The 26,258-nt window shown below is 38.6% G+C and overlaps 1 protein-coding gene across 1 annotated transcript; it reads right to left on the bottom strand.

Moving 5' to 3' along the window:
- Positions 1-312: 312 nt before the first annotated feature.
- TMEM47 (transmembrane protein 47) lies at positions 313-25,311 on the bottom strand. Its single transcript, NM_001076262.1, has 3 exons — positions 24,813-25,311; positions 9,322-9,462; positions 313-509 (listed from the first exon to the last, which is right to left on the bottom strand). Exons 1-3 carry the CDS (start codon positions 25,036-25,038, stop codon positions 331-333), a joined length of 546 nt encoding a protein of 181 aa, NP_001069730.1. The 5' UTR covers positions 25,039-25,311; the 3' UTR covers positions 313-330.
- Between the last annotated feature and the right edge of the window lie 947 nt (positions 25,312-26,258).

Genomic DNA, 26,258 nt, shown 5'->3' with positions numbered 1-26,258 from the left:
GAGATTCAGGCATTTCTCATTCCAACTAGTTTCTCACAATAGTTGCTGTCATATAGACCCTTCGCTTGTCAAGAAAAGTGACATGAATATATTGGAAGTTTGCAGCATTTGCCTATATCTAATCAGCTCTCTTAATTTGTGCAGGTCCCTAAAATGGATGTAAAAGCTGGTTATGATGTTGACAGCCAAAAGGCAAAAGATATTAAATCAACTGAGCAAATTGTTTGATGCTCCGCAAGTGTTTTAGAAAATGATGAATTAGAAAAAATGCAGACGTAATCCTTTTGTTGGATGGTTGATTTTTTTTTTTTTAATTTGAGACTATTGGTTCTAGTAATAGTCTTCGTAGTTCTTAGGGTTCAGGCAATAAAGAATGGCACCCCCAAATGAAAATATAGTTGCACCCCAGGCCAGGCCATAACCCCAGTTGAACTCATGGTAAATTTTCAAGCTCACAGTTTCAATGAACTTGATTGGGTAAAGAACCAGGCTGCAAACCTGTAAAACAACTGAAAGAAGAAAAACAAATCAAAATTAGGAAAATGTTATTTACAGGAAATAAAATGATATACAAATATACATATGTATGAGAATTACACTTTAATCAAATAAAAAAGTCAAAAATTGGAAGCATTGCTTATTCTAGATGGTATACTTTAAAATACTGACAACTTTTTCTGTTTAACACTATTTCACAGTACAGTAAGGATTACTCTATTAATAAATAGCAAATTACTATAATAGTATTTGATGAAATAGTGTAATATACTAATTTATATGAACATACAAAGTAGTGATTCTCAGTTTACAAACACATATAATTATCACTCTTATGGCAAGTAAGTAGTACTAGTTTAGGTAAACTGTTTTACTATATAAAACTTGTAAATAGCTTCCCAAGAATAGTGACCCCAAATACCAGCTAAAAACCTTTGTTATTTATTTATACTCTTGAGAAATTAGGGAATCTGAATTCATTTGTACTGATTAAACTGGTATACTTGTGATTCAAGATGTACTTTTGTTGTTGTCACTTCTCACTATCAGCTAACTCAGCCCAATATTCGAGAAAATCCTACCTTGATGTCCTTACTTATATTACTATTTTTAGTCTTTTCTTCTCATCTAGTTTATACCTCTCATCTCTTAAAATGGGTCCAAAAGTCATCTTTGTCAAAAGGCACACCGACTCATACCCTATTAGATATAATAGATGACATTTATATATTTATACGTCACTTATTTTCAAAAAAGAATAAAGTCTCTGAAGGCACGGAACATAATCAGACTAGAAAACCTAAGCTAATGATGTCTATCATAACAGGACACAAAACTTAGCTCTTACCTCTTCGTTAAATCTTAATTCTGAGTCAGGGCTAACGGAAATGTGATGAGTCATACTTAGTAAAATATTTATATGAGAGATGCTGGATTACATAAGAGAAGATATCTTCCATTCAAAATCATAACCTTCTAGTTTATGTAACATTACAACTGCTACATAATTTCTCTTTTATTTCAATCAATTTAACAAGAATTTACAAGATGCATCTGCCTCATAGATGCATCTCTACTATATGATGGCTCCCACTCTAAAGAAAGTGACAACCTTTTCCCTGGAAACTCTGAGATACAGTAGTATGTGACATGGGTTGGCAAACTACCAAATCTGGTCTGCTATTTATTTTTGAAAAAAGTTGTACTGGAACACAGGCTCATTCATTTATGTACTGTCCATACTACCATGGCAGAGTTGAATGGATGCACCAGAAACCATGTGGCCCACAAAGCCAGAAGTATTTACTATCTGGCCCTTTATAAAAAAGTTTGCCCATCCCTAATATATAACATAAATTCTGGGTTAAAATGATTCTTCTTTAACTCATCTTAAAAATACCATAAATTCCAAAATGCAACAACAAAAATGTGAATAATGTGTAGGAGGCAAGAATAAACTTTGAAACAGTAAAAAATGATTCAGTTTACATTTTTTAAAAAAGAGCAGCAGGATGGATAGCATGTCTAATTAAACTGGAATTTCGTGCTTTAAAATCTACTCTCATCTATTCTCAGTACCTGTAAAATATCATTATTACCAATATGATTAATGTTCCTAGAAAGTCTACATAACAGTCACCTGTCTCTGGCATAAAACTGATGAAATACAGAAGACTCATGAGGGCATGATTCCTCAAAATCATTACTTTCGATAAGGCTCAGACTTGGAGTGACGTGACCTTTCTGAAACCAGATACAAGGATGAGGAGTCATTAGAATACAGACCTGAATGAAGTGAGGGGTGCAGGTCAATACAGTAGGAGGTGAGTGATCCTGGGTAGAGGGCACAGGCAGGTAACAAATGAAGGAGCACATTATGTATAGCGGAATATCAGTAAGGATGCTGCAGATACAGTACAGCAGTAGAAAGCAAGGAAGGGAACAACATGAGATGGGATGGAAAAGACAGCAGGAGGCCATTCAGGAGTGGTCTTGTGAACCATGGTCAGGGGTCTGGATTTTGTTCTAAATGTGATGAGCAGCTCCAAGAGGAGTGTGAGCAGAGAAGTAATAACTGATCTGAATTATATTTTAAAAGGATTATATTGCTTCTTTGTCAGTCAGTCAGTCCCTGGAGTGAGGTGTTTACCTAGCCTGCTTTTAATACCCATTTCAATGTGTTTTATTTAGCAAATATTTGGCCTCCATGGTATAATACAAAGATATAGTTTCCCTCTAGTGGGAAAAAAAAAATACAACTCCATTAGGCTTCACTGGCCTCCTCCACTCTTCTGAGCAGCTTTCTTAGAGACAGAATTTTGTGTTGTTTGCCAGATGAAAATGACCCTAAAATGCTTTATGCTTCTTAATTATTTTTACTCTCTTTGGAATCACTGAGAAAAATGTGTGTAATGCAAAACTGAGAAAAAATATAAGCCTGCATTTGTAAATGATTTTCTTCATTTAATACAATATACAGATGCAGGTTAAAATGTCTCCTTGACTTTTGGTGAGCTGCAAAGGAAAAAAACAAACAAATCTAGAGTCCAGAACTGAAGAAAATGCCACCATACTCTACTGCCAACCAATGAAACATAACAGATGCTGGTCATGGTATTTTCTATGCTCTATCTCAGAGGCATAAAGTAAAGTTGTGTAGCATTTTAGAATTTGAAGGGAATTTGAGGTTCATTTTATCCCCTCACCCTACTTTTTGGAAAAGAAGCAACAAAACTACCAGCCATGAAATTGTGCAGACAGAAACAAGACAAGAACTCAGAGGTTCTTATGTTATTTCTAGTTTTCTTTAAGGGGGTATTTTTCAATGTTTTCTATACTGAAATATTCAAAACACTCATTATTGAAATAGTCAATGTTCTCTAACATGGGGATATTTCAATATTTCAACAAATATTTATTGGACGCCCACTGTATTCTAGGTGAAAGGGATAAGACAGATAAGACATGGCCCATGTCCTTTGATATTTCATACCCTATCATGGATACAGACACACAGATACAAACAAATGCGTTCTACAGTAGTAGTAGGGCATGTTCACTTAGAATCCATTCATTACGTTTACTGAGCTCTAATGATACTCCAAGTACCACTTCTGCCTGGAGAAAGAAGGGAGCTTCAAAGACGAAGCACTATTTGAACTTGTTCTTGAAGAGAAAGATGAAAAGACCTCTAGGAAGAAAAGACAGCTTGCCATAAAACTTAGATATAAGAGGGTGTGCCTATAGAAAATTCACATGGATGGAATGAAGGGTACAGTCACATGGAGGTGTTTGGTTTAGACTATAAAAGGCTTAGTGTGTCATAAACAATAATAAGACTGGTTTTTATAGGGAGACATCTCAGAGGTTATTTGAACTATAGATGCTGTTGGTACCCTATCCATATACTCTCCTTCTCATCATTCCGCTACATGTCAGCCTGACTTCCAAGTGTCAGCACCTACACTTCTTTGCCCGACTTTTCCCCTGGCCACTAAAGCTACTTTGTCTGACTGTGGGGCAGACACAGTGTTCTGGGGAATTAACACTACTGTTGCCCCATCATCATCATCAACATCCCTTACCAATGACTATCAAAATTGGTTTATAAATACTCCAATTCCCTAGTCTTTCCAGTGAGGTAACTCTGAAGAGCATGTTCTGTGCTGGTTTCCAGAATTTTTCCGGGAAGATGAAGCTCCAGGTGCTTACAGCAACAACTGGTTTGATAATGTACTGTTTATTGGCTGCCTTCTCTTCCCTGTCTCATTTTTCATATCTGCTCTTTTACCTCCCAGATTAAGTACTTGCACTTGACTCATGCCTTAGATTCTGCCTCTGGGGAAACAAAAAGAGCAAATGATAAGACCAGATTTGTATTTCAGAATTATACCTCATGTGTTTGTGTGCAAGACAGACTAAATGGGGAGGAAACTGGAGAAGAACAGGCTCCTAGGAGGTGAGTCTGGGCATGGATACCTATGCAAAGTGATGATTAGGTAATGTCAGTGGGAAAGGTCAGGGAAAGAAAGACTATAAAAGAAAAACCGAGTAACTGGATTCTAGGAAAGGGAAAGGAAAGACTCACATGAACAGTTTTAAGTAAACAGAAAAATAAAACAAATTAGGGGGAGATTCAAATTTGGGAACTGAGATGTTCCACTTGAGGAAGAGATATTCTCTCAACTAAGGCAGTAATGGTGGTGTATTAAAAAAAAGCTACAGATTTAGAAGATAATTTAAAAGCAGAATTGATTGGACTATCCAGCCAAGTCTTCTATCAAATTTGCATAAGGGAAACAATCATTTGGAAAATAAAAAGCATTTACACAGGAAAGGTTAACAAGAAGCTATCCATTTCCTTCCCTTTTAATTTAATCTGTTACTACTTCAAGGTAAGCAGTACCTATGAAATGAATTATTGATGGTGATACTGTAAATTGTTCTAACCAAAGGGTAGTTTGATATGGATAAAGATCTGCGAATGGAAGAACTCCTTTTTAGTGTGAAATATAAGCTGGACACTGATTTGTCTGTCAAAATCTAGACTTGAGATACCTCCAGCCATCTCACTGCTCCTGATAGGACAGTGTGAAGGGCTGCAAAACACAAGCCTTTAGTCAGAGATGGAAAGCAGGTGCAGGATCCACCCCCAAAAAAATATCCCCATCCTGCATGAACAATCATCTACAGGAGGCTTTCTGCATCAAAAAAAGAAAGGAAACATCCTTAACAATACAATTAGTGGGGATCCTGTTATTTAAAATCTGGATTATGAACGACTCACAATTTCTGCAACTTGTCTTAAAGGCCATGGCAGGGGTGGGGGGTGTGAGGAAGGAAGCACATTCTAACTCCCAGTAGGGCAGGGCCTAGAAAGATTCACAAAACCAGACAACAAAAAAGCAGCCAGAAAAAGGCAACCCTTCTAATTGCACTAAGTTTTTAGTGAGAACTAGATGTCAGGTATCAGAATCTCATCATGCATTATCTGTCACTATCAATTACACAAAAAATAAACATGCTCTAAGTCAACTGTACTGGACATGTGCACAGTTTCCAGGATGTACCAGGGTTCAGCCATGCTGGACTGATTAGTCTGTGATCTTTATAACACTTGGAGTTGCTGCTGTCCTTCAGGTATTGTTCCCAAGAAGATGAAGTGACTTGAGTTATAAGATGGACCCCAACCACAGTACACAGTTGACAAATGAATTGAAAAATTCAAGGCTGATTCAGCTCTTGTTTTTCTACGTGTTACACATACCCCAAAACAGATGACTTGTGAAACTTCACTTGGGCTCTCAAATCAGAGTGATACCCTGAATTGAAACCCTGGCTCTGTGACTTACTAGTTGGACAACTCCAGAGAATTACTTAACCCTTCTAATCCTGCTTCTTCACTGATAATATAGAGAAAATAAATACCTAATCTTAAGACTGTTATAGCAGAGATAGGAATGTGCCATGGGTCTAGCAGGTAGGTGCCCAGTTAATTATTATCATTATCAACAGCATTATTATAAATAATATATTATTCTGAACTCTATATTTGTAGGACCAAAAAGTGGAAGAGTTGTAGAACACAGATGATTTAGATGGGCTGCAGCAATGACTAGCTCTTAGCTCTTCTAGCCATTATTCAAGTAGGTACAAGCCCACCCTAAACCAAGGACCTCAGAGAAAAAGAGAAGATGAAAACCTTTACAATTTGTTTCCCTGTGTTTATAAGACTTAATCACCAGCTTTTAGTAAAAACCTTTAAGAGTATATTATCTAAGGCCAGGATAGTGTAGTTGCATACTATAGGCACCCACCATGTATTTGTTAAATAAATGAATGAAAAATGAATATATGAAAAATAATTTCCAAACTATTACTTTTTGAGCTGTCTTGGTCTTAAATCTGTGGTCATAGGAAACTTGCTGCTTCATAAATTCCCAAGACAGCAATGGATTAAGAAAAACTGATTTACAGTTAGCTAGTTGTTTTCATGCCTGTCTTTTCCTATCAGATTATAAGCCACACACCTCAATCATTTTTCCATCATTCATTCAACTATTTTTCATTCAACTATTTCCTGAGTGCCCCGGAGTACCAGGCACTGCATATGGTACTGAATTCATGATACAGTTCTGTGTAGAGATGTTTCCAAGTGGTAGTGCTATGTCTGTTTTGACTTTATGTACTACATGTCTTAGCAGAAGCAAAAAAAAAAAAAAAGAATTACTTCTTTGTTGAGGTAAATATCATTCCCTATGTGTGTGAATACCAAGATAAGGCTTAATATTATTTGCAGAAGAAAACGTTGTGAGAAAAGCAGAGAAACACAAACCATTTTCAAGTAGACCACAGTGAGTAAAAAGGGAAAACAGCCCCAAATACACGTTTACAAAGAATCACTAAACTGGTGAGACAAGCCAACCACTAGAGTTAAGTATGTTTCATAAGAAGCAAGTAAGATAAACAACTGTGATTTTAGCTAGCATTGTTTCAAATAGGCAGATTTTCCAACTTTGTTAATCTTAACACCCAAATCATAAGTGCATTATTATGTGTAATAAATATCTTTTCCAGAAATCACCTACAGGCAATTCTCATAGCTTTTGCAGATGGGAGAGAGAAACCTTTCCATGACATGTTTCAAATAAACAGTAAGTTCTACCTTGCTTATATGCAAAGTGAACACTAAACTAATGGTATTTCAAAGAAAGCTTCTATAAGCACAGTCTCAAAAGAGAATGAGTAAAATTAAATTTCAGCACATGTACATTTTCAAAATGTAGCAGTATAATGATCATTTTAGGTCTCAGCAGGTAGAATAACATATGAATACTGCTGTAGGAGTTTGTCTTACTATTTTATAATTTACTAATACTTGTGGCAGCAAGAGCTAAAGCAAAAACTTTTTGACCAAATCCATTACTTTTAACTTATATTCATTTACAATGTTTTCTGCTACAACCAGTACTTTCACATTTTCATGAATTTTGCTGTAAGTGGAAAAAAATATAGAACTTCTGAGGAAAAAACTGGAACTTCTAGTTATTTCTGTAAGAATGTTTATAATAGGTACGTTAAACAACAGACTTCTTTAGTTTCTGCGTATGCCATTATGGGGTAAGTTGAAGGCTAAATGGGATGGTAACTAAGTAGCACAATAACACTGGATATTTACAAGATAATGCCTACCATGCCTCTAAGATCTTCATAAATCAGAAACATATGAGTATTCTAAAAATTGTTCAAAACATAATTCATTTTAAAGAATCATATCATTTCAGAAAAATTTATCAAATACTATTATGATTGACTCTCTAATCACTATGTTAATAAATCCTAGCTGCAAAGATAAACTTATACTACAATTAAAATATCTACTTTGTTTTATTCTAATAATAGGAAAAGAGTCTTGGTAAATCCATGAACTGAGAAATAAAGTGGAGAAGAGTGGTAGAATCTTTAGGAGAATCTTCATGGTGTTCACAATAGAGAACTTTATTACACATGAGATCAACAAAATAATGATACTATGGTATCTGCCTAAGAATTCAAAATATTTTTTGTAATAGCGTTTTCTACTCTATTAGACAGTATCTGCCATGCTATTTAGCCAGTTTTATAGGTGTCACAATACAGTGAACAGTCCATAACAGGCACCAAATAAACAGTGACTGAATGAATGAGGGACTCACTAGTGAATGAACCACCAGTTTAAGGTTCAGTAGCCTCCTGGCCCCAGGTCCACCAGTAACTACTATGTGATTTTGAGCAAGTCACTTAAGAGATTTTAACTAGATCTATTTCTACATTCTTTCAGTCCTGTGGAGGTTTGTTTTTTATGACCTTTGCATTCTGACAAGTCCTTATGGGTATAAGAAGACGAACACAAACAGCAGGGGGCAGCAGAACACTTCTGATTTTATACTTTTTGATCCAATGACCCTTCAAATCCTGAGAAATTTCAGCTATCCCCATCTTTAAACAGCTTTAAAAAATCCATCTAACAGGCTAGATGGTTCTGTCAGTGTCTTCATTATTGAGAGTCACAGAGGCTTATTTTGCAGTCTTCAAATAAGACATGACTGACAGGGTAAATTGAAGGTACCACAAGAATATTTCAGCTGGAGTCATTTTTAAGAATATTTAAGAAGATTCTTATAAATGAAAATTAAACCCATATCAAATAATGTGCTGGGCTTTTAGCTTTATAAGCCCCTTTTCTAAACAGCCCCTGACTTTTAGTAAAACTTTGATTTTACCTGGGTTGATCCAAGCTGTGCTTCACGGAAAGAAGGTTGCTAAATGAATATGCCATTGACCTCACACAACTGAATTGCCTGATGGTTCATGTTATACATCATGATTTTTCAGAGTAACTGTGTTTATTTCAGAACAGATGTGTACCTTTAAGGGGACACATATTGGATTTCTCTTTTGTAGCTTTATGTCAGGAAAAAAAAAGATAACACTGCCTGAAGATCATCAATGGGGGCAGTAAAAGGAAGAAAAAAATATATGTGAAGAAAGACTATTGGTAAATACACCTGCTGTAATTCCTAAAGCAAGAGCCCTAGCAAGAGACACTATTTATTCACGTTTTAGTTAGAATTTTAGAAATTGCCACCGTGTTATGTGAAATGCTTTAATACACTGAAAACTGATACTATAATAAGCTTTAGCCAATTTACCCTAAAATATAACAAATGCCTCTGAACCTGTAGGTAAATATAGCAACCACATATTGCTTCTTCATGAGAGGGAAGGATGGTAGAAAGGTTCATGAAACTTTAATACTGGTTTGAAAGTAATGAATATATTTACCTGCTGCAAAAAGCATGACAGCAACAGGTCTATAGAAGCGCCTTCGAGATCCCACGCAGATGGAAATCAAACCCACCAGGAATGCAATGAGAATGATGGCAGCACCACCCAAGAGTAAAGCCAGAGTAGCAATCTGCCAGTCTGCAAAGAAAAAAAGAAAAGCATTGCTTTTTTAAAGCAGTAAACTATGCTCAGCAGCAGTCACCTTGCTACAGCTAAATAGATGCGATTTTACTGCATACTAAACATCCTTTGGGATTTGAAATGTTTTGCAACAAAAATTACTATAAATGTCCTTATTCAGAAGTCTCCTATGTTAAGCTAAGCAGTTTTTAGACCATGGGTTTGCCATGCTTTTCTTCCAAGGATTCTATTAAGCATTCAGACTAAATTTGATGCCCCTTCTACAACCTATTTTCATTATTATTAAATTTTCTATTGAGCTATAACGTGCACAAATCATTAAGTACAGAAAGTAGGGAACTTAATGAATTTTATGTACACAATTATTAAGTACAGAAAGTAGGGAACTTAATGAATTTTATGTACACAATTATTAAGTACAGAAAGTAGCGAACTTAATGAATTTTATGTACACAATTATTAAGTACAGAAAGTAGCGAACTTAATGAATTTTATGTACACACTCATGTAAACACATCCAGATTAAGATATAAAACATTTCTACCACCCAGAAGGTTCTTTTGTGCCCCTCCACAGTCAATAATCACCCTCCCACCTGGGCGACAAACCAACATTATTTGTGTATTCAATTTGATTGTTCTTAAACTTTATGTAAATGCTATCAACACTTTTATGTCTGGCTTTTAACTCTGTGATATTTATTTTGTGTCTGGCTTTTATGTCTGATTCTCATCGATGTTGTTGCAGTGGTTGTAGTACTTTTTTTTTTTTTTTTTTTTGCTGTTCTTTTAGAAATCCTTCCTTTGCATTGAATCCCCACCTCTCAACTTTTTATTTGCCTTTCTTTCCCCCCCATGAAAACAACTCTCCCAGCAAATTAGCATCAGGAAGATTTGTTGTTTGTTTTTTCCTCCTCTCTTTCCTTTCATTCTAATCTTACTGTTACATTTACCACCATAGGGATGGTTTCTGAAAGTAAGTATTCCCAAGGTGCCAGAATGGACTCTAAACAGTTCCCTGGCTCCTTTCTTCATTCACACATATTAACAGTAAGCATATACTGACCACTTACTACATGCAGGCCTCTGTACAGATTTAAGAGTCTACCATGCCCTGAATGAAACATAAACCTCGCTGAAATGTATTTGTCACTTCTTATACAATAGATTTAGAATGAGTATGACAGAAAACTGGCCCATTTTCCATTTTACAAGGGTAGAATGTTTGCTAAGAAGTAGAATGAATATATAAAAGCACCACTCAGCTTAGGAAGCATCATAGAAAATGATACAGTGAACATTCTTCTGTGGGATTTGTTTGGAAGTTCCTCTTCTGACCCTCACCTTAATGTATGTGCAAGAAAGAAAAATAGACTTTAACCCGTGGTTAAATTGCAATACAGTCTATCTAAAGTCAAGAACTCATGATATTTTGATGCTGTACTTTGAAATTATCCCTCCAGAAAGCTTACAAAGTACGCCCTTTGCCACTGCAGGATAAGGGGCAAGTAGAGAAACCTACAATCCCCTAAGATTTACTTCTTTTATTTACACTTACATAACCCTTCCTCAAGCATCCTCTTCCATATCCTCTCCTCCTAGTAAATTCTGGATATATAGCTGGCAGTGAACTAGAACTTGCACAGCGTTCAAGAAACAAACAAACAAGGGGAAAACAGAACAAATCCACACTCCTTAAAATATAAAGATGAATCACCAGAGAGTGCAGAGCATTTTTTATGCCATCTATTTGTAACAAAGCAACATAACTTCAAACAAAAGCATATCTGGCTTTCAATTAAAGTTTAAAAGGATAGCCATACTATGGGGATTTTTTGTTGTTGTTGCTATTGTTCCATAAAAGCATCATGTAGCTTTGAATAAAAAAAAAAAAAATAATAGTTCTTACATTTGGAAGTCTCTAAATTTCTTTGAAAAAGTTTATTCATAGCACTATTTTATTGTACTTTAACATAAGAGAATTCCTTCTGAAAAGTTGAAAGTTGAAATTTCTGAATAATAAATCAAATTTTCATGATTATCCAAGAGTTTGAGGTACAAAGAAAATAATAACATCAATCTACCCAGACATCAATCAAATCCCTGGAGACTTTAAGAGCCAATTTTCTGGCTGGAATATTATTTTCATAAAAAGATTATTGCTTTTAGTAACTTTCTCCAATTTATTTTAAATAAATAAGAATTTTTAAAGTATTAATTTTGTTTAAATCAAGATACAACTAAATATTCACTCACTTAAAAAATATCTTAAAAATATAAGCACAACAGATTGTCTTTTTCTGATAAGCTCTTTCAAATAGCCCCAAAGGCATAAGTTGCCATACATTTGACTATTTCTAATTTTCAATCCGAAATAAAACAGGAATTTTGATCACTTTTCTCTACTTTAAATATCCTCAAATAGTAAAAATATGTTATTTATTTGCATTTTGTAAAAAACAAGACTAAGGAAAAAAAACTGGCAAACTTTCCCCTATAAAGGGCCAGATATTAAATATTTTCGGCTTTGCAGGTCATGGCCTCTGTTATAACTACTCAACTCTACCATGCTGTGTGAAAGCAGCCCAAGACAGTATGTAAATAAATGAGCATGGTTGTGCCAAGAAAACTGTATCTACAAAAACAAGTGGGAGGCTGGTTCTGACCCTCAGACTATAGTTTACTGACCTCTGGTCTATGCCTGTATATCATTTTAAAATGCTAAACTTTCTTCTAGGCCTCTCAGACACAATAATTTCAAGATGAAGTCAATCTGATAAACAGACTAGTACAGGAGTACAAAGTGGTGCTTATCCAGTATAGCAACAGATAACTGCAAAAATAATCCTAATCTCACATAATGTTCAATTTCCTTAACACAGTAATACTTTATTTCATATGGAAAGCCAATAAAGTACAATAGAAGCTACGAGAAGGAAGAGAACCTCTTACAGCATAGGAAATAGTTTTAAAAAGCAAATGAATACAACCAGTTCTGATTTTCTTCTATATGTCCTATATTCACTTCGAGTATTGAGGCTGTAGCTAATGAGAAAGTCACTTCAGACATAGTGAAAAAAGAGCACCAATCCAGCATCTCCACTGTTGTGATATTGCTACTCTTCCCTTTGGGCCACAACCGTAGTTATGCCGACTCAAGCAGAAAAGTCATTTTTATTTTCCGAGAGAGACTAGACTAGAAGTGGGCCACATATGTCTGCCACTGTCCTGGCCAGAAGCTGAGGCTGAGACTGAAGTATTGAGGTTGTATCCCTGGTGGACAGTGCCAAGTTTGGGGATTGTTGTCATTATAACCATTCAGAATGAATCACTCAGGCAGGTTGCCCAGGACCAAAGCTTTAACTCACTGACCAGCTGAGTATCAATCAATAGGTTGAAAAAGTGGTTTGATACGGCTACCATAGTTAAGAAGGCTCAGGGCAGTTTTCAAGGTTTAGCACCAGTGTCGCTTTCAGTAAACAGCAACAGAATCCAGTGTCCAAATATTAGGACCTGCCTCAGAGGTAAAGTCAGGGACTATGTAGATTGGTCTGATACCACTTTCCTCTTTCTTAACTGAACAAAACTAGGAAATGGGGAATAAAACAAATCAAAAATACTTTTACAGATAACTACTAATGGCCATTAATTAATAGGCTGGGATTCCTGTTTACAAAGATATATATTTACTTACCTAGCAAATGTAGATTTAATAAGGATATATACATATAAAATATTTTGTTATATACTATAGGACTTGGCCAATTTTACATTAATAGCATAATAAATGACCAAAAATCTCTATGCGAATTGCTTTTTCCATTAGAAGGTTTGCATGCCACAAATACTTACTATCCCACGTTCAGTATCTACAAAACAAATTGAAATATCATAAAATTCTCAATTTTCAGCTCCATTTCTTCAAAAAAATCATCTATTTTAAGTTCTCATAATTGGTTCATTTCTGTATCAATCTTAGTTCCCCAATTTTATAGCCCCCACAGTATTTAATCAGATGAAGTGTTAAGAGTCCTTAGAGATTTATTACTCTGCATTAGTTTTATACATTTCTATAAATGATAAACTGATACTGTAGTGGAGCAGTGAACATAAACCAGCTCTGCAGAACATCAGCGGCCATAGTGCTGTTTCACAAACTGCAGTGCTCCGTACAATTAAAACTGGTCATTGTTCAATGTCAGGCCAGCTGATTTGAAACCTGAGTCTGGTTTCTAAGACCTGAGCAAATAAGTGATAATCGGTTTTGAGGAAATAATGTATAGCCTTGGTCCATAAACTGGTTAGGTCTCAAACAGGCTGGAAGCGATGTTTTGGAAATGGAAATACAACCTGAAATGAGGCTGTCATTTCAGGTTGTACTTCCACCTAAGAGTATTTTGGCAAAACTGACACAGTGACACACTGGAGGCATTGGCACTGCCCCTACCAAAGTCAAGGCTTAAGATAAGTATGCACTTCCCTATGAGAGCTTTCTCTAAAAGAAAAAAAAAGGAAAAGGAAAAAATAATAAATATATATATATATATATATAAAATACACACACAATTTTATAATTTCCCTGTAGTAAAAGAATAAAAATTGGGCAGTCCTTATATCATAACATCAAGTCCAACATTAATATGCAACTCAGGAATTAAATTCAAATCCTCTTTCAAGGTATTTTTATTAGCTGGTGCCAGAGCCTCCAATGTCTATAAATGCTTTAGTATTCTGCAGAATTGTGCTGACTTACTTAACAGTCTAATACATGAGACTGGCCTGAAATTGCTACTGCATTATGAAAATTCTATGGGCCACATTACAGCTGCCAAATTGGAGACTTCACATTCCCTTGGGGAATTCATGGTCAAAATTTACTTCCGATTTTCGGGAAAGGCAAAATCTAAATGATGATACATTTTCCACACTTTTTTGAGCCAAGGTCAGTGTACCACACCAATGCCTAAAGCTTTCCTTCACCTGTCTTATTTCAAAACCTTTACCTCATCAAACACTGGCTAATTTATTTAATTCTGTAGGTATTGTTTATACGCTAAGATGAGTTCTACATATGTAAATCCCTGAGCACACAACTGTCACTTCTCTAGCAAATTAGATATAATTAAAAAGTAATGAAGAAACAGATTTTTACCCTTATAAATTCAGCTCCCACAGCTGGACTGGGTAGTACTTCCCCAAGTGTATTCTAATGTTTTAATGCACGATTCTCACTATTCCTATAATTCTCATCACAAAGTAAAATATTGATTTTAATAACTTTTATAGTTACATTCAAATTTGCCAGACAGGCACTTATATATTTACCTTTGAATTCTGCAGAAGAATATTAACCAAAACGGTATCTATAATTGCAATAAAAATCATTCCGTCTTCAACCTAGAAGAGTATTCTCTCCTATGATCTTGACACTGCCTCACAAGTTATCCAAAAGTTCTCCCTAAAGTTTAGTCTGCATTTGGCAGATGAAATGGAAAACCAGAACCATTACTGAGGGACTTTAAACTTTGTTTTCTTGGCTAAGTTGCATCCTGACCTAAATCCGTCAGCATTGCATTAATTTTCCACTGTTCCATGAGATACAAAAAAAAGGCAGCCAAAAGAAGAGTCTGGATTCTAACTTCAAAAATTACAAGGACCATCTCTTTTCTCAAACAACTAATATCAAAACTAACATTCTTCACGTGCAAACAAATATTTATGGCCAATAACTATGTGTCTTTCATAAAATGACAGAGTTTAGACACTGTGCAGCGGATTGCAGAAAGTTAAGTGCAACGTCAGAAAGAAGCACCTACTTTAAAACTCATGTTAATCAAGTTGGCAACAATACAATTTAAGTCTTACTCTTTAGGCCCATCTTTGGATTAAAAAAAATGGGTCCAAAGTACAGTACCAACCTGATTTTAAACACATAAATGACCCCAAGTAACCATCAAAATACAAAATACAACAATTCTAATGCTCAAAGTACAGGTCAATTTTACTAACATTTTGGTGGTAATTCTGGTGGTCTAAGAGTGCCAAACAGGCTATCAATTTTCAATCTGTGACAGTTACGTTCAAGGCTTTTGAGTTGTTTTGTGTTGATGCTTGATGAACACACATTCTTTTTCCTTTATAAAGGGGCACTTCAGCTCAGCTGCTTCACAGAATTTGGAGGAAATATGATTTATCTTCTAAACACCGTATCATATGGTGTTTTTTTCCCCCAAATAAAACCATTGTATACAGTGCTTAGCAAAAGCCCTACTATTAGAGTATGTTTCAGTACTTAGACAAAAAAGAAAGACACCATTACTGCTAATGAGTGCTGTTTCTTACCAAGTATTATATCCGAAAGCTTACATCTGCATTTGATGGTAACTAATATTAATGGGTACTAGTATTTCTCAATGGAGAGGGCACTGGCGACCCACTCCAGTACTCTTGCCTGGAAAATCCCATGGACAGAGGAGCCTGGTAGGCTGCAGTCCATGGGGTCACAAAGAGTCAGACACGACTAAGCGACTTCACTTTCACTTTTCACTTTTATGCATTGGAGAAGGAAATGGCAACCCACTCCAGTGTTCTTGCCTGGAGAATCCCAGGGACGGCGGAGCCTGGTGGGCTGCTGTCTATGGGGTCACACAGAGTCGGACACGACTGAAGTGACTTAGCAGCAGCAGCAGCAGTATTTCTCAACAGTAATTACTAATCATAGTACATAAACTTGTGATGTGTTTGTTACATCAAAGATTGTTCCTTCTCCATTCTTTGGAAAAAACCTAAGAAAGTTACAATTTGAATAACTTCATTATTTGGAAAAACAACAAGAAGAAAATCCATGCCAAGACTAAGAGTGGGTGACCTGCCTCTAAGCAACTAAAAAGCTTTTGTGATGGGTTTAGTGTAGCTAATAATAATCAAAGAGCAGATGGATGACAGCCAGCCAGTCACCCACGATCAGTATTAAGACACCCCTAGTAAATATGGAAGGACAAGTTTGGCAAGCTAGTGCTCCTACCAGTTCCCTGTCAACAAGCTTCTTTAGATGAGGGCCCTTCTTTGTCCCCCTGCAAAAGGTGAATTTATATTTATTTTCTCCTTCATACTACTTCGTACTTTTATATTATTTCATCAACTTGTTTAAAAGAAGCCGTTTGTTTCATTAATCACCTTGCTCTCACCACCAGAAAGACTGGTTGACTTTGTACCAGGACAAAGCCCACTCCCTGCTAGGAAGTCAATGAATACGTTTCAACGAAGTTAACTCCTTGGATACATTAGAGGAGATAGGAAAGACCCTCCCTGGACATGTCTCTCTTTAAGTCACCTCTTAGTGCTAGGGATAGACTCCAGGTTGCATTCACAAAGTGCTACGCATGACAATGAACATTTGGTTTAAGGACCTTAAAACATGACAGAAAAATCCTTCGATGGAAATTTGAGTTCTTTCGTGGGTGTGCTTTTTCATGCATAGAGACTATGTGACTTGAGGTCCTAACTTCTATTTTGTATCATCGTTTTGCCTAACATATATTTTATAAAGATAGAATCAATATATGTGACATTATCTTGAAAAAATGGCTCATTAAACTATCATTTAAAATCTCACAACAGTTAATAAGCTGTTAGAGACAAAATAATCTAGATATATTTTTTCCTGGTTTTCTGGGAACCATGGATGCTTCATTTTTGTTGGGGTTATTGTTTTATTAATGAGAGTCTTTGGTGCCAAAAGCAACACTACAATAGAACAGAAAATTGATGGTCTACTAATGTCTCAAAATTCCCAAACAAATATAGCAGCTAAAAAGGGTAAAGAAGGTGTCCTTGTCTAATTTTCAAGGGAGATGATTCAATACTTTGAAAAGACTGGTAAGATTTAACTGTCCATGACCTTTGACATGTGAGGATGAAATTCTGCTTAAGGAAAAATCTGTCACTTGATAAATAAGTGTACCTTTAAAAAAAATAAAACCAGAATGCAGTAAGAAGTTGATCTAGTAAAATTTATTTGCATATAGTCAATTTAAGAAACTTGCATGGCTGGCTTCCAAAGGCTTTTTTGGAAGTGGTTTTCAACTTAAAATTAAGCAGTTGTTTTAAAGTAGACGATTGTGGAGAAATTTAAAGAAAAACAATTTTTTGTTGATTTTTAAGGACTAGCCACAGCAACTGTAAATTTTGATGATAAACAAATAAACATGATGATGATAAACATATATAAGTCTATTTGAAAACTCTTTAAATTCCATAGGAAAATGAAATCTTGGATGATAAATAATCTTGTAAAAAGTAGATACCTATTTCACAGTACTCCTTAACTTCTTCACCAAAGCTCCATATATGATGTGCTGTGTGTGCTAAGTCGCTTCAGTTGCGTTCGACCCTTTGCGACCCCATGGTCTGTAGCCCCCCAGGTTCCGCTGTCCATGGGATTCTCCAGGCAAGAATACTGGAATGGGTTGTCATTTCCACCTCCAGAGGATCTTCCTGATCCAGAGATCAAACCCACATCTCTTATGTATCCTACGTAGGCAGAAGGGTTCTTTACTGCTGGTGCCACCTGGGAAGCCCTTCCATACATGATGGTAGTCAACAAACCTTCACACACCTAGAGATAGCTATCCGCAATATCACTGGAAATTCTGAAAACCCATCCTGCAAAAATACTACGGCTAAGTACAATCTCTCTGTTGAGTCTTTAATATTTTGTCTCACCTCATTTTTTTATCTATGCAATAAATTCAATTGGGCAAGATTACTTAAAAATATCTTTTCTAGTCCAAATGTGCTATGATTCTGTGATTCAACATATGGGCAATTATCAAAAGAATCATGTTATTAAAATAAAAAAAAAAACAAGCAAACAAAAAACCTCTGCAACTCTCATACCTTTCTAGCACTATAAAATTTAACTACTGTCTGGAATTTTTAACTTTGTAACATTGTAGTGTTCATGTACAAACCATTTCATCAGACTCATACAAAACTTTCTAAAATGGCAAAAATTTTATCATGCAACATAAAGTATCAAATTAAGAAGCCAGATGGGGGCTTCCCAGGTAGCTCAGTGGTAAAGAATCAACTTGCCAATGCAGGAGACATGAGTTTGATCCCTGGGTCGGGACGATCCACTGGAGAAGGGAATGGCAACCCACTCCAGTTTTCCTGCCTGTAGAATTCAGTGGACAGAGGAGCCTGGTGGGCTACAGTCCATGGGGTCACAAAGAGTCGGACACAACTGAGCATGCACACATGCATTCTCAATCAGTTTGATCCTTTTGAGACTGTAAACCAAAAATGACTTAAGGTGTTTATATATAGACAGAGAAAAGCATTGTCTGTTTGTAGGCAATTTAGGTTCTTGAGTTCATTTCCTTCCAAATCCAGAGTAATCCCATACAAGTGACTAATCATTAAAGCCATGTGTTGGTTGAGGGCAGCTTTTACCCCAGCCAAACATTATTTATAGAATTGATTCAAAGTTCTCAAAGAAAGGAGCTATGTAGTTGTCTTTGTTCTTCAGAGGCAATAAAGAAAGAAGGCAGATTTGTAGTTAGACTCTAGTGCCAGACTAGCAAACGTGGCCCAACAGCATTTCCTATCCTACATGCTTTTCTACAATGTGACCTTGCCACTGCTCCATCAAGAAATAGAACCCAGTTCTCTTCCCCTGGAATCTGGGCTGTACATATGGCTCCTCTGATTTCCCAGGCTGGTTCTGAAAGGAGACTGGTTCTTTTCCAACCCTTGCTCTCAGGAAAACTACTCATCCTGTAAGAAGTCAACTATTCCGAGACCACCATGCTAGACAGGCCAGTCCCAGCTGAGTCCAGCCTCCCAGCCATTCCCACCAATGTGTCAAAGCTCGTGAAACCATTTGGAAGAGGATCCTGCAGTTCTGCATGTTCTAGTTTCCAGCCATTCAAATCACCCTGGGCCCCAGCTCCAGACATCCAAGAGCAGAGACAAGCCATCCTCATCACACCCTATCTTAATTCCTGACCCACCAAAGTCATGGACATTATAAAATAAATGTTATTTGACACCACTAACTTTGGAGGTGGTTTGTTTTCCAGTTTTAATAACTGGAACACTCTTGGAAAAAACCTTTCTCTACCACCGATTGAGAACTTGGTAAATGTACAAAAATGCCTAGCCTTCTTGCCTGGAAAATTCAATGGACGGAGGAGCCTGGTAGGCTACCGTCCATGGGGTCGAAAAGAGTTGGACACGACTGAGCCACTTCACTTTCACTTTCTCAATAATATATGGGGTAGCATTACCTACATTTCAAATTTATTCAATACTGGGAATAAGTGAGATGTCTGGCCTGGAATAGTACTGAATAAAAGGCAGATAGTAGGTAATAATTTTGTGATTAGGATCAACCAAGAGCACTGTTAAATGCTGAGTAGTACCTTTCAAAATTTAAATTTGAGATGAACAACATATTTAATCATTCGGTGTGAAAAAAAAAAAAAAAAAAAAAGCTTACCACCTAAGGAAGAAAAAGTCCTCAATTAATGAAAAAGAATATATCATTTTGGGTTTGCTTCTCTGAATATACAATAAGGAAGAAATGCAACCCTAATGAGCAGGTATGTATGTATGTTTAATCTTCATGGCAAACCATGTGAAGATGTTAAGTTTTATGAGGTCATATGATTGGAAGTGGCCAAGTTCAGGGCAGTTTGAATCCAAAGCCTCCCTCGTGTATTCTTCACAACACTACTCTGCCGTCTTACAGGATTATGCTATAATTTAGGATAGTTCATACAAACATTGCTGTGATATTCAAGTTATATAATCCAGGGACTTATTTGGGAACAGTAGTCCATAGGGTCTCGAAGAGTCGGACATGACCTAGCAACTGAACACCACCACCACCAAGCCCACTTAGGGAAATGGTGGAGTACTAGATATATTAGTGAAAAGGATTGTTGTTGTGGCTGTTGTTTAGTCACTAAGTTGTGTCTGACTCTTTGTGACCCCCATGGACTACAATACTCCAGGGTTCCCTGGCTTACTCACTATTAAACTTGAAAGTGATCCTTCAAATTTATTCCTGACAGCAGGCAAAATCTTTTGCTTGAAATATGCTTTTGTTTGTTTCAGTTTGGTTTTGAAAAGTTTTATGAAAGGCCAGGCTTCTCACATATTCATCAAGCCCTTAGATGACAAAGACTGATCTAAATGGCCCCCTGGAGATTACAATCATTCTATGATTGTGAGCAAAAGAGGAATTATATCTACCCACAAATTAAAATGTCCTTTGTAAAAGTCAATCTGGGGAACTTCAGAATCTTAGGAGACCTTAAAAGAAAATCACCATGAGGATCTTGAAATGTTATACTTCGTTTTCTCTGGATTATTAAACAAGAAAGTTTCAATGCTAAGTGCTGCTCTTTGAATAATTTTCCATCAGTCTACACTGTATAGGTTAAATAAATTCTTTTGTTCTAGTTCGTTCTTTTTTAGGAAGCCAGAATAGAGCATAACTGTCATGACCTCCCCGGCTTGCCGAGCTATTTGTAAACATGCATCAGTATCAACTCATTTCAAGCAACAAGCTGAACCTTCCCTGAAGTAAATCATATTGTGAAGTTTTCCAAGGAAATCCAGTTTCCCAATTAAAGTATGGATTCAAAATATGCATACATGATACACATCTGAACTCTGAACCACTGTACCTCAAGTTTTCTAAGATTTGCAGGTGTTTAGACAGGTTTTCTTATAATGCCTTTTAAAGTGGATTTTTATATCAGTTTTTTAAAAATGAGCTACATACAAAGCACTCTTAAAAGAACCCCTGTCAACTGAAAATAATAATATTCACCTGTCATTAGCATACAGTGCACTGCCATTTCAAAACTGCTAGTGACTCATGTTATAAATATAGCTATTTTTAGGACAGTGCATGGATGATGTTAACAATATTGTATGAAAAAGGCACTATCTGATCAAGTATTTTGTGGATAGAAAGATAGATAATTGCCACTTGTTATATTCCAAAATTACTCTCAGTAAATTGTGTTCATTTGGCCATCTGCACATACTTGCATTTTGCTTAGTCAATAAGTAACACAGACATCAAAAAAGCAATCTGATTTATATGAAATAGCTATGTATTTATAAATTTTATAAAAGAAACATAAAATCACCCAAAGAGGTTATACAGCATGTTTGAAGTTAAGTTTAGGGTATCAGCATTCTGTATACACTGAGTAATCCTATTTGTACTAAGGATTTCTCTTGTAATTGCTATGGCTGTGAAACTCTATACAAATTATATTCTAGAAAAAAAGTTATCTAAATTAAATGTGACTAAACAAATGTCTAAAACATTACTATCATTTAAAAGAAATATTTAAGATGCATTAAAACACTGCCAAAATCAGAAGTGGGGAAAACCATCCTTAGAAATTCTGTGGCTGACAGCCATGTGAGGACTACCTATTCTAAACTTCCTAACAAACATACTTTATCTTTTTTCTTTTTTCTTTTCATGTTTTCACTGTGAATGCCAGTCTATTAGCCATTTTCTCATTGGTCTTTTTGGGAAATTTATAGCTTAAAGATGAATGCCTGGGCAGTCCCCCATATACAGAATTGGGACACCAGAGAAAAGCATTCTGGTTGACCGACACCAACTGGTTCATACTAGAAGTGCTGACGCAACCTTCAATACACCAGGACAAAAAAGGCATGGTTCTGCTTTTGCTTAAAACCATAAAACAGGTTATAAGCAGTAAACGACGCATATTTGGTACCAAAATTAAAAACGCACCTGTAAAAATAATGGCTGAGAGGAAAGTTTCTGTAAAAACTGGGCCTAAGTAGGACACACCGTCATCAGTAGAAACATGCCTGAAATTTCCCTTCTGTATTTACAAGCTTGCCTCTTCACGGCAGTTTTAGTTCTAATTAAGACAAAGGTTTTTAATTAAGCCCTGAAGATGCTGGTAAAGGGCCTTCAGTAAAACTGTCCTTGGTGGTTCCTCCTGAGGTAATTCATTTCGAGAGACAATGAAGTGGATCTCTTAAAATCTTCAGAGAAGACATTGCCCTCCCTGCTGTTCAACACAGCAAACAGACTGAGAAAAGCTGCCTGCCCTTTGGAACGGGCAAGAAAAGAACTGCTCGTTTCACTTCAAGCTTCCCCCCTTGTTTCAGAATACTGGTGAACAGAAGCTTCAAGTCCACCAAACACTATAAGAAAACAGACTTTGTAAAGTGGCGAGATGGAGCAATTTTCCATATTGTGTTTCCTTTCCTCCTGCACCCTTCCCACCCACCACCATGGGGAGGAAAAACGAACTGCTACTACATAAAGCAAGTCAAGAACTTGTTTCAGATAGCCTCCAACCAAACCATCTCCACCACCCCCGTTCGCTTCTGAGGTATACTTTTTTCCTAGGATAAAAACTATTTTCAGGAACGAAAAAAGAAATAAATGCTGGAGTATGATTTTCTGCAAGAGGATAGAATAACGGGCTCAGAGGGGGAAAAAAATCAGAAACTGTACCAGTCTCTGATTTTTACCTTGCAGAGTCCTATTATCACTATATTTGCATTAAGCTTGTGTCTCCCTATTTCCATGCTTAGAGAGGAAAAAAGCAGAGATAAATGGGTATGGAGGCAATTAGGAAATTAGCAAACACTGCAGACGCTCAACAAACTCGAGCTGTCTTCTCCCCATTCCCCACATTCCTGGTCGAGAGAAAAGGGCCTGAAAAGAAAATGAGAGTTGAAGCTAGTTTCTCTAACCTATCTGAAAAGTCTTTATGCAATAAGGGGGCTATTATTTCAGGAGACAGTGAGAAAGGGGCAAACGATTCAGGTTGCTAAGGAGACGTGCTGAAGCTGGCATTCCTACATAAATTTCCATTTCTACTGGAGTAGAGAAAGAAAAGATATTCTCTCCAAAGTTTATTTGGATCCCCTGGTTACTGAAGAAAGGCATTTTACCGATTTATTTTATCTTTAGTTGTAAACAACCAACCCTGAAAGAATTAAAAGACCTAAATGTTGACCTCCCGCTGCCAACCAGTCCCCTCCACAGTGAATTAAGCAACAAAGCAAAATCCTTCAATGGAAATTTTGAGGTAATATCAAAGAAAAAAGCCTTTTGTAAGTAAACACAATCAAATTTATGGAAGAAACTAAAGCAAGTGAACTAATTTCCCTTATAACAAGAAAAGAAAGACAAAAGTAAATCTGATTTTTGTGGCTTTTTTTCCTATTTTAACTTGCCTAGAACTTGACACGTTTTCAGTAAAGCTTTATAAACAGTCCCAGAGAAGACATGAAACTGTCACGAAGAAATTTAATGAGTTTCTCAGGGGTGCACGTGTAGGTGTGTAAAATCACAGCCAGGTCCTCTTTTATTCCCCTTTCTCTGCACTGACACCAGCAGTTGAAGAATCAAGATTAGCAAGGAATAGCGGTTTGCAGGAAGAAATCCGAATTTTGGCAGATTTCTGCTAAGGGCGTAACTGGAGTGCAGGGGAAGGCAACCGGGGCTCAAGGAGAGAGTAAAGCAGTAAAGCCGCCCCCCTCCCCTGGGGACTACCTTCTCCATCCTCCACCCCATCCCTTTGCAGCTTCCAGTACTGCCTGAATAAGCCACAACTTTCCAGGCATCTTGTGAGTACCTTACGCAGAAGGGAAAGATCTGGAGGACAGAGAAGGCATTTGGAGTGGGAAAGAAGGAAGAGCAACTCTTAACCAAGGACCGTGTCACCAAAAAAGGAAAGGAAATTAAAGCCTGTCCCTCTCCCAACTTTCCACATCCCTCAAAAATTTAAGGAACTAAAATCCAAACCGAAACTCATCGGGGACAAGCCAGATAAAGAGGAGGACAACAGACAGAAACCCGGGCACCAAGAGGTAAACTCAGGCAAATTTCTCCTAGAGAGAGGAAAGTGGGGAAGGCAGAGAGCCCACAGCATCCCGGTGGAGTTGGGGCGCTTTTACTTTTTTTTTAACGGGGGTGTGGAAGGCGTTTCATTTTCAACACAACCACACGGTTCTCGCCTGAAATGATAACAATTACCCAGAATAGCATACGTGTTACTCCAGAGCCGGAGGAATGGCCACGGAGGAGAGGGCGTGGGGCATCGCACTAGGTTCGGCGACCCGGACTGGGGAGAGGGGAGGGGTGGGGATCGGAGAGGTGGCTGGAGCCCGAGAATCCGCGAAGGGCCAGCATGAAGGGGACGGACTAGGGTCGGGGTACACAGAATAGGGGGTGGGAGGTAGAGGAGGTAGCCGTCCAGGCAGCGGGGCGCGGGGCGGTCCGGGGCGGGAGACAGGGGTCGCGGCGCGCCGGGCCCTCACCGCTGCTGAGCGTGGACTCGCAGTGCCAGATGTCCAAGCTGGCGGGTTTCCGGCAGGACTCCCACAGGGACAGGTAGTACTGGTGGTCGGCCGTGACCCAGGCCGGGCTCAGCACGGCCCCCAGATCCAGACACAGCGCCAGGAAGATGCACACCAGCCCGACCAGCTTCAGCGGGGTCAACACCGACACGCGCACCTCCTCCATGCCGCTGCCCGCCGAAGCCATGCCCCGGGCGCCGCAGCCGGCCCGCCCCGCGGGAGACGAGGACGCCTGGCGGGTCCGGAGAGCCGGGAGCCTGACCTCCCACGGAGGGAAGCAGCCGAGCCGCCGCGCGCGCGGGGACTCGCTCCCTCGGAGCTCCGCGCGCTTCTCGCCGCGCCGCGAAGGTGGGTCTGTGGGACGGGCGGCCGGGGACCGGGTCGTAGACAGCCGCAGCGATGCCGATCCCGCCGCGGACCCTCGCAGCCGGCCCCGCGCCGCGTTCTGCCCGCGCCCGCTCCTCCCCGGCGCTGCCCGGCTCGCTCGCTCCGCCCCGGCCCCTCCCCGGCTGCGGGAGGCGGTGCCGAGCGGGGAAGGGCAGCGGTCAGCACCCAGGCGACGTCAGGCTTCGGCTCCGGCTCCCGGCTCCCCGCGCGAGAGGCTCGCGTCCGCCCCGCCCGTGCCCGGTGCGAGCAGAGCGAAACCCCTCTTTCTCGGCCCCGCGTGCGCGGTGCGCGCTCAGCGAGTCCTCTGTCCTCGTGTGCTGCGATCCCAGAGCCCAGTGCGATCCCTCCGCCCTCGAACCGCTGTGCCGGGCGACTCCTCGAAGCAGCGGGGCCCCGGCCCCGCCCCTGGCCGCGCTTGCTCCGGGGTCGCCTGGTTTCCCGCCCCCGCCCCCTCCCGTCACGTGGGTTTCCTTTTCTTAGGGAGCTGGGGTGGGTCCTTTTCTAGAAGGCGTCAGCTGTAGATTCCTAGGTTTCCTGGGATGTGGCCACTGGAGCCAAGGGAGGGTCTCTCAGGGATGTAACACGCCTCCTCCCGCCCCGCCGATTTCTCATCCCGGGGATTTGGAACATGGAGAAAAGTAACAAAAGTACTCTCTTTTCAAACTCAGGATGAACCTAGTCTTGGAGCAAGTCATCTCCCCGCCACCCCCCAGTTTTCCCTATTTCCTAACTTTCCCCGCCAGCTTACCGGCGTTTCTATTCTCTGAGCTCGCCTATTTTCTCGCCCCCTAGGAAGGGCGCTTGCTCAGGGAACGAACGCAGGAGCTAAAATGGGAAGGAGAGCTTCCACAAAATGTGATGTAAACCTTACTTGCTTATCGGCTGCTGTGTTCTTCGCGCGTTGTCTAAAACCTTTATTCATTGGGCTTTACATTATGCCAAGTTGGATCTGAGTCTGTAAATGGCATTAACCTTTTCCTGTGCCCGGAAGACCTGGCCCAGGGCCTGGCATAGGAAAAG

Source organism: Bos taurus, chromosome X, assembly GCF_002263795.3.
Source record: "Bos taurus isolate L1 Dominette 01449 registration number 42190680 breed Hereford chromosome X, ARS-UCD2.0, whole genome shotgun sequence".
Taxonomy (NCBI): Eukaryota; Metazoa; Chordata; class Mammalia; order Artiodactyla; family Bovidae; genus Bos; species Bos taurus.
This window is presented reverse-complemented; position numbering and strand designations above follow the sequence as displayed.

Coding starts and splice junctions, on each gene's coding strand:
- TMEM47 (NM_001076262.1), bottom strand. CDS start 25,038: ATGGCTTCGGCGGGCAGCGGCATGGAGGAGGTGCGCGTGTCGGTGTTG. Junction 9,463..24,812: donor CGAGTCCACGCTCAGCAGCG/GTGAGGGCCCGG, acceptor TTTTCTTTGCAG/ACTGGCAGATTGCTACTCTG. Junction 510..9,321: donor TGTCATGCTTTTTGCAGCAG/GTAAATATATTC, acceptor TTCTTCTTTCAG/TTGTTTTACAGGTTTGCAGC.